The sequence below is a fragment of the Oncorhynchus kisutch genome, linkage group LG11 (genome assembly GCF_002021735.2).
Source record: "Oncorhynchus kisutch isolate 150728-3 linkage group LG11, Okis_V2, whole genome shotgun sequence".
In the NCBI taxonomy this organism is placed as follows: domain Eukaryota; kingdom Metazoa; phylum Chordata; class Actinopteri; order Salmoniformes; family Salmonidae; genus Oncorhynchus; species Oncorhynchus kisutch.
The window spans coordinates 72,387,826-72,403,897 of NC_034184.2; the positions used below are offsets into that span (position 1 = coordinate 72,387,826).

Genomic DNA, 16,072 nt, shown 5'->3' on the forward strand with positions numbered 1-16,072 from the left:
AAAGCAACTACGATAACTTTGCTACCACACAGCAATTTCTGTTATGTTTGTAGTACTGTAAGGACACTTTACAATACAATTTAGCCTGTGTTTGTGTTGTTGTCAACCAAATGCAAAATGTGACCTGTCTTTGGAACATTCAGTAGTTGGTCTAATTTAAAGCTAAGTTTTATTTTTACAAACTCATTGTGGAGTGGCAGCTCATGTTTATATTTTTAGTCATAAAAATGCAATCCTTAGATCTTTACCATTATTATGTACAGTTGAACTTTACATACACTTAGATTGGAGTCATTAAAACTCATTTTTCAACCACTCCACAAATTTCTTGTTAACAAACTATAGTTTGCAAGTCGGTTAGGACATCTACTGTGTGCATGACACAAGTAATTTTTCCAACAATTGTTTACAGACAGATTATTTCACTTGTCATTCACTGTATCACAATTCCAGTGTGTCAGAAGTTTACATACATTAAGTTGACTGTGCCTTTAAACAACTTGGAAAATTCCAGAAAATGATGTCATTGGTTTTAGAAGCTTCTGATAGGCTAATTGACATAATTTGAGTCAATTGGAGGTGTACCTGTGGATGTATTTCAAGGCCTACCTTCAAACTCAGTGCCCCTTTGCTTGACATCATGGGAAAATCAAAAGAAATCAGCCAAAGTCAGCCACCTCCACAGCCACCTCCACAGGTCTGGTTCATCCTTGGGAGCAATTTCCAAATGACTGAAGGTACTACGTTCATCTGTACAAACAATAGTACACAAGTATAAACACCATGGGACCACGCAGCCGTCATATCGCTCAGGAAGGAGATGCGTTCTGTCTCCTAGAGATGAACGTACTTTGGTGCGAAAAGTGCAAATCAATCCCAGAACAAAAGCAAAGGACCTTGTGAAGATGCTGGAGGAAACAGGTACAAAAGGTACTATATCCACAGTTAAACGAGTCCTATATCGACATAACCTGAAAGGCTGCTCAGCCTAGAAGACACCACTGCTCCAAAACCGCCATAAAAAAGCCAGACTACAGTTTGCAACTGCACATGGGGGCAAATATTCTACCTTTTTGAGAAATGTCCTCTGGTCTGTTGAAACAAAAATAAAACTGTTTGGCCATAATGACCATTGTTATGTTTGGAGGAAAAAGGGGGAGGCTTGCAAGCCGAAGAACACCATCCCAACCGTGAAGCACAGCGGTGGCAGCATCATGTTGTGTGGGTGTCTCAAGACATCAGTCAGGAAGTTAAAGCTTGGTCCTAAATGGGTCTTCCAAATGGACAATGACCCCAAGCATACTTCCAAAGTTGTGGCAAAATGGCTTAAGGACAACAAAGTCACGGTATTGGAATGGCCATCACAAAGCCCTGAACTCATTCCTATAGAAAGTTTGTGGGCAGAACTGAAAAAGCGTATGCGAGCAAGGAGGCCTACAAACCTGACTCAGTTACACCAGCTCTGTCAGGCGGTATGGGCCAAAATTCACCCAATTTATTGTTTGAAGCTAGTGGAAGGCTACCCGAAACGTTTGACCGAAGTTCACCAATTGAAAGGCAATGCTACCAAATACGAATTGAGTGTATGTGAACTTCTGACCAACTGGGAATGTGATGAAAGAAATAAAAGCTGAACTAAATCATTTGCTCTACTATTATTCTGACATTTCACATTCTTAAAATAAAGTTGTGATCTTAACTGACTTTAGCCAGGGAATTTGTACTAGGATTAAAAATCAGGAATTTTGAAAAACTGAGTTTAAATATAATTGGCAAAGGTGTATGTAAACTTCCGACTTCAACTGTAGTTGCCTACTGCTATTCTGATAGACCTCTAAACATCAGTTTGGAGTCCAAGTGTAAGATTAATGACATCTGCTGCCGAATTCATTAGGATAATAATTATCTCTTGCCATGACAGAGCAGGACAAGGAAGGTCACGTAGTGTCTTGTCAAGATGATACCACTGAGCAATTTCCACAGTAACAGAATGATGCTGAGACTTTTTCACTTTAAAATGTATGTCAAACAAAAAACAATTGCAAATTTAACAAACCATACAAGGCACAAGGATGACATTTAATAATTTCAGATTTACTTGAAGAACAGTACAGATCCAAAGTTTGGTAACAGAATTATGGCACAAACTGTCGTTCTTACATTACTTTCCCTGTCTCTTCAACTGTGTGGCACCGGGCTTCTCAAGGAGGGAAAACTCGGGTTAGCAGGGCTCCAGTTGGATGTACAGATGTAGGCTCTTAATTTGATCACTCTTTTGTTCCTGCATGTCAAGAAATGCAAACTTGTAGTATATTCAAGGTTTTAAAAGGCTTCTAAATGTTGTAATTTCCACTTCAAAATGTCAGACTTGATTTGTCCTAATGCAAAATGTATCAAACCCTACAACATGTTTTCCATGAATTATAATCCTCATCTTCTAAATTCCACCATCTTGAAATAAGTAAAATATATCTTAAGGTGTGTCGGGTAGAGAAAAACCAGAGAGGAGTCTGTGATATTATTGGATTGAGTAATGCAGTTAATAATGAAGCTATTGATTTCACTTGGGCTGTCCCAGTTGAGTTTATTGTGCTGGATGATTGCTGTCACCAGAATGAAACTTGACTTGACTAATTCTCACTGGAATCTAGGCCAATCAATTCAGGATTTTGGTAGACTTTTAATCACTTTAGCCCCTAAGGCGTCTCCTCTTCTGAGTCTTCCTCCATATTTTGTCTTGAAATGGCCATACTGTTTGTGTCTGTGTTCATGCTTGGACAGTGACACCTAAAGACTGAGGACACACACTTGTTCACACTCTTTGGAGGTGTAGATTAAATATCTCAGTTCAGCTAACCATTTGGTTCTATTTTGGATGTGTACAGACCTATCATGTCAACACACCACCTCCTTGCATAATTGCACAACTGCACACAGAAAGACTTGGTTGGTGTCTTGGATTTGTATTCAGTATCTATGTCAACAACTTCCTCTTGCGTCACTGGAACACACACACACACACACACACCACACACACACACACACATTAACACACACACACACATTAACACACACACAAGTACATGCATTGCCACGCACACACAGCTTTTGGGTTCTTAAATTTGCACACATCAACAATGTCAACACTACAGCTTCTCCCGTCACTGTGCAGAACTCCCCGTCTAGTCGACCAGCCCCCATGGAGTTCAGTTAGCTGCTGCTGCCTTCTTTGTGCCGGTCAACTGCTTTCTCTGGTGGGTATCCATCCCTGGCCAGCCATTTTCTCTCTCAGGCAGCTGTTGGCTGGGCCTCTGTGCCCAACATGGTTGCGACAGATTTCTTCTGCAGCCCCAAACTTCAGTGCCATGAGGATAGAACTGTGCCTAATGTGGAAATAAGCAAAACTTTAGGGATGATATGAGCCGATTATTGCATAACTGATGCATATAGTGTTACAGGTTTTGGGGTCAAGACCAGTTCATAATGTGTCCCAAAATGAATGTAATGCATAAAGCATGCATCCCACATGAACGTAGGTTGCCTAAAGAATGGAGGAATTTCCATTGATTGATATTTTATTTAACCTTAATTAACCTTAATCAGGCAAGTCAGTGAAGAACACATTCTTATTTTACAATTACGGCCTACCCCGGGCCAAACCCTCCCCTAACCCAGACAACACTGGGCCAATTGTGCTCCTCCCTATGGGACTACCGATCACAGCTGGTTGTGATACAGCCCGGTATCGAACCAGGGTCTGTATTGACGCCTCTAGCACTGAGATGCAGTGCCTTAGACCGCTGCTCCGCTGCACTACTTGGCATTAAGAAAAACATAGGAATGTAATAGAGATTATTAGCTATTAGCACACTGGATGTTTCTGCTTAGTTCATTAGCCTTTATGTTGCTGACTGCTGCCTTCTTGAATGGTTCTCTCATGCAAAATAGATTTTTTATCTCAATGGAAATCACCCAGTGTAAATAAAGGTTACATTTCAATGTGGTATTGACAAAACAACATGAGCATCTTGGATCCTTAATGAAAGTTCATTAAGGTTTGCATATAGCAAGGTAGCAGTGCCATCACATATATGTTTATACTGTCTATCCTCAAAGAGTTCCATTTACATTACATTGACATATTTAGTCCTTTAGCAGATGCTCTTACCCTTAACTACTTACAGTAGTGAGTGTATACATGTTTGTACTTTTTCATACTGGTCCCCCCTTTGAGAATTAAACCAATGCTTTGCAAGCTCCATGCTTTACCAATTGAGCCACATGGGGCCCTCAGTTCCCTCAGCACTAATGGCTTGGCTGGCCTGGAGAGACTTCTTATTAGGTTTCTGTGGCAGCACCCCTCTGGTGTAATAGAATTTGAAGTCTGATTTGTGTGAGACATGCAGTTTTCTCTACCCAGCAGGTAGAATGTTCTGTCCAACCTGGCTTCAGGGGTAGACGTGACATAGTAAACGAAAATACGGGACACTAAAATGAGTACAGTGTTATGCTTTGTATGGTTGGTATTAATTTGTGGATGTCCATCATCCATTTAGAATGATACACTACATGACTAAAAGTATGTGGACACCTGCTCGTCGAACATCTCACTTCCAATCTTCTGGGAAGGCTTTCCACTAGATGTTGGAACATTGATGCAGGGGACTTGCTTCCATTCAGCCACAGGAACATTAGTGAGGTCTGGCATTGATGTTGGGCGATTCGGCCTGGCTCGTAGTCGGCGTCCCAATTCATCCCAAAGGTGACCGATGGGGTTGAGGTCAGAGCTCTGTGCAGACCAGTCAAGTTCTTCCACACCGACCTCGACAAACCATTTCTGTATGGACCTCGCTTTGTGCACGGGGGCATTCTAATGCTGAAACAGGAAAGGGCCTTCCCCAAACTGTTTCCACAAAGTTGAAAGCACAGAATCGTCTAGAATGTCATTGTATGCTGTCGCGTTAATATTTCCCTTCACTGGAACTGTTTTATTTTGATTTATTTCACCTTTATTTAACCAGGTAGGCTAGTTGAAAACAAGTTCTCATTTGCAACTGCGACCTGGCCAAGATAAAGCATAGCAGTTCGACACATACAACAACGCAGAGTTACACATGGAATGAACAAATCATACAGTCAATAATAAATTTAAAAAAAAAGGAAAGAAAAAATATATACAGTGAGTGCAAATAAGGTCAAATAAGGGATTTAAGGCAATAAATAGGCCATGGTGGCGAAGTAATTACAATATGGCAATTAAACACTGGAATGGTAGATGTGCAAAAGATTGATGTGCAAGTAGAGATACTGTGGTGCAAAAGGAGCAAAATAAATAAATACAGTATGGGAATGAGGTAGATAGATGGGCTGTATACAGATGGGCTATGAACAGGTGCAGTGATCTGTGAGCTGCTCTGACAGATGGTTCCTAAAGCTAGTGAGGGAGATGGGAATCTCCAGCTTCAATGATTTTTTGCAGTTTGTTCCAGTCAGTGGCAGCAGAGAACTGGAAGGAAAGGCGAACAAAGGAGGAATTGGCTTTGTGGGTGACCAGTGAGATATACCTGCTGGAGCGTGTGCTACGAGTGGGTGCTGCTATGGTGACCAGCGAGCTGAGATAGGGTGGGGCTTTACCTAGCAGAGACTTGTAGATAACCTGTAGCCAGTGGGTTTGGTGACGAGTATGAAGCGAGGGCCAGCCAACGAGAGTGTACAGGTCGCAGTGGTGGGTAGTATATGGGGCTTTGGTGACAAAATGGATGGCACTGTGATAGACTACATCCAGTTTGCTGAGTAGAGTGTTGGAGGTTATTTTATAGATGACATCACCGAAGTCAAGGATCGGTAGGATGGTCAGTTTTACGAGGGTATGTTTGGCAGCATGAGTGAAGGAAGCTTTGTTTGCGAAATTGGAAGCCGATTCTAGATTCAATTTTTGATTGGAGATGCTTAATGTGAGTCTGGAAGGAGAGTTTACAGTCTCGCCAGACACCTAGGTATTTGTAGTTATCCACGTATTCTAAGTCAGAGCCGTTCAGAGTAGTGATGCTGGATGGGCAGGCAGGTGCGGGCAATGATCAGTTGAATAGCATGCATTTAGTTGTGTTTAAGAGCAGTTGGAGGCCACGGAAGGAGAGTTGTATGGCATTGAAGCTCGTCTGGAGGTTAGTTAACACAGTGTCCAAAGAAGGGCCAGTAGTATACAGAATGGTGTCGTCTGCGTAGCGGTGGATTAGAGAATCACCAGCAGCAAGAGCGACATCATTGATGTATACAGAGAAGAGTGTCGGCCCAAGAATTGAACCCTGTGGCACCCCCATAGAGACTGCCAGAGGTCCGGACAACAGGCCCTCCGATTTGACACACTGAGCTCTATCAGAAAAGTAGTTGGTGAGCCAGGCGAGGCAATCATTTGAGAAACCAAGGCTGTTGAGCCTGCCAATAAGAATGTGGTGATTGACAGAGTCGAAAGCCTTGGCCAGGTCGATGAATAGAGTTGCACAGTAATGTCTCTTATCGATGGCGGTTATGATATCGTTAAGGACCTTGAGTGTGGCTGTGGTGCACCCATGACCAGCTCGGAAACCAGATTGCATAGCGGAGAAGGTACGATGTGATTCAAAATGGTCAGTAATCTGTTTGTTAACTTGGCTTTCGAAGACCTTAGAGATGCAGGGTAGGATAGATATAGGTCTGTAGCAGTTTGGGTCTAGAGTGTCTCCCCTTTGAAGAGGGGGATGACCGCGGCAGCTTTCCAATCTTTGGGAATCTCAGACGATAAAAGAGTTTGAACAGGCTAGTAATAGGGGTTGCAACAATTTCGGCAGATCATTTAAGAAAGAGAGGGTCCAGATTGTCCAGCCCGGCTGATTTGTAGGGGTCCAGATTTTGCAGCTCTTTCAGAACATCAGCTGTCTGGATATGGGTGGAGGAGAAATGGTGGGGGGCTTTGGCGGGTTGCTGTGGTGGGTGCCGGGCAGTTGACCGGGGTAGGGGTAGCCAGGTGGAAAGCATGGCCAGCCGTAGAGAAATGCTTATTGAAATTCTCAATTATAGTGGATTTGTCGGTTGTAACAGTGTTTCCTAGCCTCAGAGCAGTGGGTAGCTGGGATGAGTTGCTCTTATTCTCCATGGACTTTACTGTGTCCCAGAACTTTTTTGAGTTTGTACTGCAGGATGCATATTTCTGTTTAAAAAAGCTAGCCTTAGCTTTCCTAACTGCCTGTGTATATTGGTTCCTAACTTCCCTGAAAAGTTGCATATCACGGGGACTATTCGATGCTAATGCAGAACGCCACAGGATGTTTTTGTGCTGGTCAAGGGCAGACAGGTCTGGAGTGAACCAGGGGCTATATCTATTCCTGGTTGGAAAGTTGGAAGCACAGAATCGTCTAGAATGTCATTGTATGCTGTCGTGTTAATATTTCCCTTCACTGGAACTAAAGGGCCTAGCCCGAACCATGAAAAACATCCCCAGACCAGGATTCCTCCTCCACCAAACTTTCCAGTTGGCACTATGCATTTGGGTAGGTAGCGTTCTCCTGGCATCCGCCAAACCCAGATTCGTCCGTCGGACTGCCAGATGGTGAAGCGTGACTCATCACTCCAGAAAACGCGTTCCCACTGCTCCAGAGTCCAATGTCTTTACAGTACTCCTGCCGACGCTTGGCATTGCTCATGGTGATGTTAGGCTTGTGTGCGGCTGCTCAGCCATAAAAACCCATTTCATGAAGCTCCTGACCAACAGTTCTTGTGCTAGAGTTGCTTCCAGAGGCACTTTGGTACTCGGTAGTAGGTGTTGCAACCGAGGACAGACGATTTTTATGCACTCTGAGCTTGTGTGGCCTAACACTTCGCGGCAGAGGCGTTGTTGCTCTTAGACATTTCCAATTCACAATAACAGCATCTACAGTTAACCAGGGCAGCTTTAGCAGGGCAAAAACTTAGTTAACCAGGGCAGATCGAGCAATGAAGAAATTTGACAAACAGACTTGTTGGAAAGGTGGCATAGGATGCCACGTTGAAAATCACTGAGCTCTTCAGAAAGGCCATTCTACTGTCAATGTTTAGCTATGGAGATTGCATGGCTGTGTGCTCAATTTTATACACCTGTCAGCAACAGGTGTGGATGAAATAACCAAATCAACTTATTTGAAGGAGTGTCTAAAAAAAATTGTGTATATATAGTGTATGTTACAAATTACAATTTGTATGATATGTTATGAATTGCAATTTGTGCAATATGTTCTGAATTTTAAATATGTGTAATATGTTACGAATTCCAATTAGTTGTGGCTAACGTTAGAGAGGTGGCTAACGTTAGAGAGGTGGCTAACGTTAGAGAGGTGGCTAACGTTAGAGAGGTGACTAACGTTAGAGAGGTGACTAACGTTAGAGAGGTGACTAACGTTAGCTAGGTGGCTAACGTTAGCTAGGTTATTGGTTATGGGTTAAGGTTAGGGTTAGGGTTAGGGGAAGGGTTAGCTGACATGCTAAGTAGTTGCAAAGTAGCTAAAAAAAGTAGTAAGTAGTTGCAAAGTAAGTAGTTTCAAAATTCTAAAGTTGTCCATAATGATGCGATTTGAACATGCAACCTTTGGGTTGCTAGACGTTAGTGTTATACGCCAACCCATCCACCCCGACCAACCACGCTCCTTTCTTTTTTGCCTTCTGTCTTATGTAACCATACTAAGCGTAACATATCATACTAGTTTGAGTGTCCTGGATTTTCATTTACTATGTTACATCTAGTCTATGAGACCAGCCTGTTCTGTCAGGATACTACTGTGAGCTTCAGAAGGTGAATCCATCACCTCTCATCTCACACTTTGTGGAAATTAATATGGTCAGCACTGGGGGGTGGTCACACATGACACTTTACTTTCTTAGAAACCATGTAGAGGTCTATTTTTTGTTTAAGTGCAATTTATTCCCTATCATTTAGAATTCTAAAGGTTTGTTTGGTAAAGTACATTTGGCAAAAAAAAACAGGCTAGCAAACAATTTTGTTATTCTCCCTGTCTTCTATGCTTCTTACTTCCTGCTTAGGCCTTACTGGCGGAGAGAAGAATCTCATTTGCATATCATTGATTCCTCATGTCCTCTCTTCTGGCCTCCTTCTCAAAAGCCATCCCTTCCCTCTGCCCTTCTCATCCAATGGCTTTTGAGAAGGTCTCGATGAGAGAGGAAGTAAGGAATCAAGGAAATGCAATTGAGATTGTCCCTAGATTTTTGATCTCCCAGTGGGGATGGCTGAACCTAAGGAAGGGTGTTTTCACACTTGGTCCTTTTCAGTCAATTTTTGTGAACTCAGTGCAGTTAGCTTATTTTTTGTGTGCAGTGTGAACACTCCAAAGGAACTCAGACCCCTCAAAAGAGCCCCCGAAGTGAACCATCTCGAGAGGTGATCCGAGTTCGGTTTACTTGAATTCCGAGGTATAGTTCCCTTTTGTAGGGCAATGTGAACACAAAGCTCCCCAGGTTCACTTGTCATTATTCCCGCACTACACACTAGACTACTGGTACACCGTTCCCCCTTCCATAAACCCTCACACTTGACATCTGAAACACCGTTCTCCCTGCCATAAACCCTCACACTAGACCACTGCAACACCGTTCTCCCTGCCATAAACCCTCACACTAGACCACTGCAACACTGTTTCCCCCGCCATAAACCCTCACACTAGACTACTGAAACACCGTTCTCCCCGCCATAAACCCTCACACTAGACCACTGCAACACTGTTTCCCGCGCCATAAACCCTCACACTAGACTACTGAAACACCGTTCTCCCTGCCATAAACCCTCACACTAGACCACTGCAACACTGTTTCCCCCGCCATAAACCCTCACACTAGACCACTGCAACACCGTTCTCCCTGCCATAAACCCTCACACTAGACCACTGCAACACTGTTTCCCCTGCCATAAACTTTCACATTGGTGCCACAAAAGAGGGAAGATTATGTGCTTCATAAACTGTTTAAGAGAGCTTCATAAACTGTTTATTTCGATTGTGGGGTTTTAATAGTGTGAGAAGACAACAACATATTTGGTGAGAATCACAACATGATGCAAATTCAATTCTAGCTCTTAAAGGGGCAGTAGACTACTTGGAATGTACAATTTTCAATGACAGCATTATTTAATCTGCAGTTATTCTTCTGTTAATTATTATGTTACCAATATTATTTACATGTTAAAAGTATTTTCTGATTACAATTATTATGTTTCATATTTTATCTAAATGCAATCTATTGGCTTCTGAAATGTAAGTATGCATTTCTAGATGTCCGATAACACATTCTGATGAAATGGCTTGTCCTGCACTGAGTGTAACAAAGTGCAGGACAAGCCATTTTATCGGAACATGTTATCGGACAGCTATAAATACATACTTACATTTTGGAAGCCAATAGATTGCATTTAGATAAAAATATGATACATAATAATTGTGCATTGAGTGAATGTTGGAAAAAGATATTGGTTCCTTTCTAAACATAGCAATGTGAATGCAAAGAGAACTCGGACCACAAAATGAGTGAAGTGAACTGGTAATAGAGTTGAGTCCTCATTCAAAGGCAAGGGCAGTGTGAATACAAAGAGAACTGAGTAATTTAGCCTTTTTCTTTTTACCCCAGAGTTCACTTTAAAGAGGACTCAGATCGGTTATTTTAAAGAGGACTTTACTGTATGTGAAAACACTCTAAGACTGTCGCTCACTGTCCACTGGCATGGGGTGCTGATCTTCAGAATTGAGATTATGTTGCTGTCCACTTCACTTGGGCTGAATCTCAAATTGCGGGTTTTACAACTGGTTAATTTGGAGCTTGTTTTATAATTCCAGGGTCTTCCTTTTGGTCACAAGCTAGGCGTTGACCATTTACTTTGCATTCTGTGAGGGACTGTTCTCCGCTACAGGTGGTTTTTCACACTGAAAAAGCAACAGCGGGCACCAAAATGAGTTTGTGAATGCTGGCCCCAGATAGAGGGGACTGTCTAACGTCTCATGGCAGAGGAAGACTCAGTCAAATTGGCAAGCTGACAGCCATTGGCCATGTGGCAGATCTTAAACCTTTGGTTGGATGTCCACTTGAAAGTTCATAAATTAGCTGGAATCCATCATGAGTATGAAATGATATGAATTGACAGGTGCCATAGCAAAGTATTATAATTTTCAATGGTAGGTTTTGGAGAGTTGGGTAAATTGCATTTCCCTTGTAAGCTAGCCCTCAACATAAGTCAAGTTGAGTTATTTTTAAAGTCATTCTAGATTCACAATATTTTTGTGATGCTGCAGTATTGGATGGTGCAATTGCTACATAGTCATATCTAATGTGGTGGAAGCTTGTGGTAGCCCAAGGGAGTCCCTCTGACTCAAATCAAATGTATTTGTTACATGCTTCATAAACAACATGTGTAGCCCCACAGAGTGAAATACTTACTTAAGGGCCCTACACCGTGTCAATGTGCAAGGGTATGAGGTAATTAAGATAGATATGTACACATACCTGTATATACAGTTGAAGTCGGAAGTGTACATACACCTTAGCCAAATACATTTATACTCAGTGGTTCACAATTCCTGACATTTAATCCTCGTAAAAATGTACTGTTTTAGGTCAGTTAGGATCACCACTATATTTTAACAATGTGAAATGTCAGAATAATAGTAGAGAGAATGATTTAGTTCAGCTTTGATTTTTTTCATCACATTCCCAGTGGGTCAGAAGTTTACATACACTCAATTAGTATTTGGTAGCATTGCCTTTCAATTGTTTAGCTTGGGTCAAACATTTTGAGTAGCCTTCCACAAGCTTCCCACAATAAGTTGGGTGAATTTTGGCCCATTCCTCCTGACAGCTGGTATAACTGAGTCAGGTTTGTAGGCCTCCTTGCTCACACACGCTTTTTAAGTTCTGCCCAAAAATGTTCTATAAGATTGAGGTCAGGGCTTTGTGATGGCCACTCCAGTACCTGGACTTTGTTGTCCTTAATCCATTTTGCCACAACTTTGGAAGTATGCTTGGGGTCATTGTCCATTTGGAAGACCCATTTACGACCAAGCTTTAACTTCCTGATTGATGTCTTAAGCTGTTGCTTCAATATATTCACATAATTTTCATACCTCATGATGACCTCTATTTTGTGAAGTGCACCAGTCCCTCCTGCAGCAAAGCACCCCCACAACAGGATGCTGCCACCCCCGTGCTTCACTGTTGGCATGGTGTTCTTCGGCTTGCAAGCATCCCCCTTTTCCCTCCAAACATAACGATGGTCATTATGGCCAAACAGTTCTATTTTTGTTTCATCAGACCAGAGGACAGTTCTCCAAAAAGTATGATCTTTGTCCCCATATGGAGTTGCAAACCGTAGCCTAGCTTTTTTATAGCGGTTTTGGAGCAGTGGTGTCTTCCTTGCTGAGCGGCCTTTCAGATTATGTCGATATAGGACTTGTTTTACTGTGGCTATAGATACTTTTGTACCTGTTTCCTCCAGCATCTTCACAAGGTCCTTTGCTGATTTGATTTGTACTTTTTGCACCGAAGTACGTTCATCTCTAGGAGACAGAACATGTCTCCTTCCTGAGCAGTATGATGGCTGCGTGGTCCCATGGTGTTTGTACTTGCGTACTATTGTTTGTACAGATGAACGTGGTACCTTCAGGTGTTTGGAAATTGCTCCCAAGGATGAACCATACTTGTGGTCTACAATTTTTTTTCTGAGGTCTTGGCTGATTTCTTTTGATATTCCCATTATGTCAAGCAAAGAAGCACTGAGTTTGAAGGTAGGCTTTGAAATACATCCACAGGTACACCTCCAATTGACTTAAATGATGTCAATAAGCCAATCAGAAGCTTCTAAAGCCATTCTGGATTTTTCTAAGCTGTTTAAAGGCACAGTCAACTTACTGTATGTAAACTTCTGTCCCACTGGAATTGTGATACAGTGTGTGAAATAATCTGTCTGTAAACAATTGTTGGAAAAATGACTTGTGTCATGCACAAAGTAAATGTCCTAACCGACTTGCCAAAACTATAGTTTGTTAACAAGACATTTGTGGAGTGGTTTAAAAACTGGTTTTAATGACGCCAATAAAAGTGTATGTAAACTTCCGACTTCAACTCTACGTAGGGATGAAGTGACTAAGCAACAGGATAGATAATAAACAGTAACAGTAGCATATGCATTGACTCAAATGAGTTAGTGTAAAAAGGGTCAATGCAGATTGTCCGGATAGGTATTGGTTAACTATTTAACCAACAATTTAGCAGTCTTATGGTGTGGGTATAGACTCTTAGAAAAAAAGGTGCTATCTAGAACCTAGAAGGTTTATTTGGCTGTCCCCATAGAAGAACCCTTTGAAGAACCCTGTTGGGTTCCATGTAGAACCTTTTCCCCAGAGGATTCTACATGGAACCCAAAAGAGTTCTACCATGGGACTAAAAAGGGTTATCCTATAGGGAGAGCCGAAGATCCCTTTTGGAACCCTTTTTTCTAAGAGTATAGAACCTGTTAAGCGTCCTGTTGGTTCCCGACTGATGTGGTCTGTGAACTTCAGTCCTATATGCTACCCACGCCCCTCTCTATTAGCGCATAGAGATTCCAGTCAACACCTACTGTGTGACCAGTGGGCATTGAACATAGAAAGGAACGTTTTTTTTTCCGTAGTTGTAGTGCTTGCATTGTATGTATTTCTTATACTCAGAACGTTATCTGTCACGACTTCCACCGACGTCGGTCCCTCTCCTTGTTCGGGCGGCGTTTGGCGGTCGACGTCACCGGTCTTCTAGCCATCGCTGACCCATCTTTAATATTTACCGTTGGTTATTGGTCAAGTGTATTTGTTTACCTTGTGCCTTTATTTTTTTTTGTAAAGTACGTCTCTCTCTCATTTTGCTCTCCTGCGCCTGACTTCATGCACCAGCTACACTCACCTTCTGACAGTTATCAAACATTTGGCCACAGATGTTAAGCCTGCTAAAGCTTTTAACACGGCTAAACTATGATGCAATGTGTCTACACAGTTCAGAGATATCACTCCAAATCATCCTGTTGTAGGTTTGGAATGTAGGATAGATAGGACTATTGCTATTATTGCACCAACATGAATAGACACTAGATGTGTTGATCATGGCCCCTTGCTTTGTTGTAGATCAGGGATGGGAAACTGGCAGCACGTGGCTGAAGGCTATCCGATCAATTCCCCTCTCCCAAAAATAAAACTTAGTCAAGGTCTCAACCTAATGTTGAGAGTTAGTAGAATACATGAGGTGCAATTTCGAAATTTGGTTGTGCATCAGCAGTTTTTCTTTTGTTATGTCAGTCACTGATAGTCAGTCAATTAGCCCATGTCAGCAAAAACATGTTATGATGTTGGTAGCATACCCTCGAGCAACTGAGGCCCAGCAGTTTTTTTTTTGCCCATCCCTGTAAATGTGCCCATCCCTGTAAATGCATTTTGTAGCTGCCTCAATTATGTTTGTTACGATTTCTCCAGTGGCCCAGGAAACGTTTGGTATAAACAAATATATCATAAACTCATTTATTGTGACAGGGGACCGACCAATGGTATATTCATCATGTTTACATCCACCTCACTGTGGAAATGCGTTTGTGATTCATGTTAACTTATTTTTTTGGTACTCATTGTGTTTATAGAGACACAAATTGTAGCCTATAAATGAACCTGAGGAAATGTATTGAAATGAAAAATAAGATGAGTCAAAGCTTCAGCCAGACAGTCCATGGGAAATGTAATATGAATCGTTATTCCTGTGGCAGCAAGCACAACACGCGCCGACGATCAATTCTCGGTAGCGGCGCGAGACCGGGAGCGGACTTCTGTTCCATTCAAACAAAATAGGACTGGACCAGCCTCTCGAGGGAATGTGAAGCGGACGTGGTAGTCTCCCACATTATGGAAATTATACATGATAGACTTTGTGAACAACTCTAGTTACCTCCATTTTTTATGGCTACATCTTTTACAGCTACTGAAAAGACACGCACTCAGCCATTAATCAACAGGATATTGAATACAAAGGCAACGCATGTGTCTGATCAATGCGTAGTAAGCCCACCCGCTCGTGAACTACTTGCCAAACCCAGGGTCTCGCTTAACTGACGGAGACAGTTGCAGAAGCGATCCAAAAGTCAAACGAAGAGAAAATACTGAAAAAATAGGATCCTTTCTACGGAGAAATGAAGGAAAAGAATCTGATTGAGACTGCGAAAATGCAGGGAAACGTAATGGTAAGAGATGTGTTTTGCTGATTTGAAATGTCAGCTTGAAACGATGTGTTCGTTTATAAGCGGAACCGTCTTTACAAGGTATTGGTTTCAGCGTGCGTTTGGAGCGTTTGAATAACTGTGCTGAATAGTAAATGCATTGGAAACGTGATCTAAAACTCTCTTTGTACTAAAATGGGATTATACCCCTCTGCTGTAGCCAGTCTGCCCATTTATCGTAGCCTTGTTGCTGCCTGAGATGACATTATTTTAGAGACAGCTCACACCCATGCAAGGGGATATGATTTAACATTATACCTCCTCTCCCATGTGCTTTGCAGTTGTATAGTCTACAGCACTGAGTATGAGAATGGCGCCAAGTGTAATGACGAAAACATTACATTATTAAAGTTTTCTAGTTCTCTTTTTCCATAGGGCACTGATTGATATTAATGCTGGGTTCAATAATAAACCCTATTTTCTTTCTATGTTCTCCTTATGAAGATTTGAGGGCAGAACTAACCATTTGCTCTATCTCAGTTAGCTCTTGGAATGGCTCATTTCGTTTAAACCACACCTAAAGTTGTGAATCTCCGGATATTGCTGTCTGTCCGAACGGAACTGCTGTGTACCTCTGTTATGCATGTGTTTGGGATTTCCAATCTCCAGGTGTCAGGAGTCACTGGCTCCTTTTACTGAATACACATTCAGGTAACAACCTGGGACCCCTGTGTGAAAGCCTTACCTGCAGTATTTATTTTTAAGTAAGCAAATTGGGATTTAACAGATGGCTCCTGTGTTTATGTGAATATCTTCACTATTGCCTAGTAATATTTACAT

At 42.0% G+C, this 16,072-nt stretch overlaps 1 protein-coding gene across 2 annotated transcripts in view; it reads left to right on the forward strand.

The window, feature by feature from the left end:
• LOC109899295 (dipeptidyl aminopeptidase-like protein 6) overlaps positions 1-16,072 on the forward strand; it is a 351,844-nt gene that overhangs the window by 32,152 nt on the left and 303,620 nt on the right. The window contains exon 1 of one of the 2 annotated variants that reach the window (XM_031836277.1): positions 14,892-15,256. The exons of the other annotated variant lie outside the window; for it this stretch is intronic. Coding sequence (XP_031692137.1) covers positions 15,206-15,256 — 51 coding nt within the window. The 5' untranslated portion in view covers positions 14,892-15,205. Of the gene's footprint in view, positions 1-14,891; positions 15,257-16,072 lie in introns of those variants that run through there. 2 annotated transcript variants of the gene reach the window in all.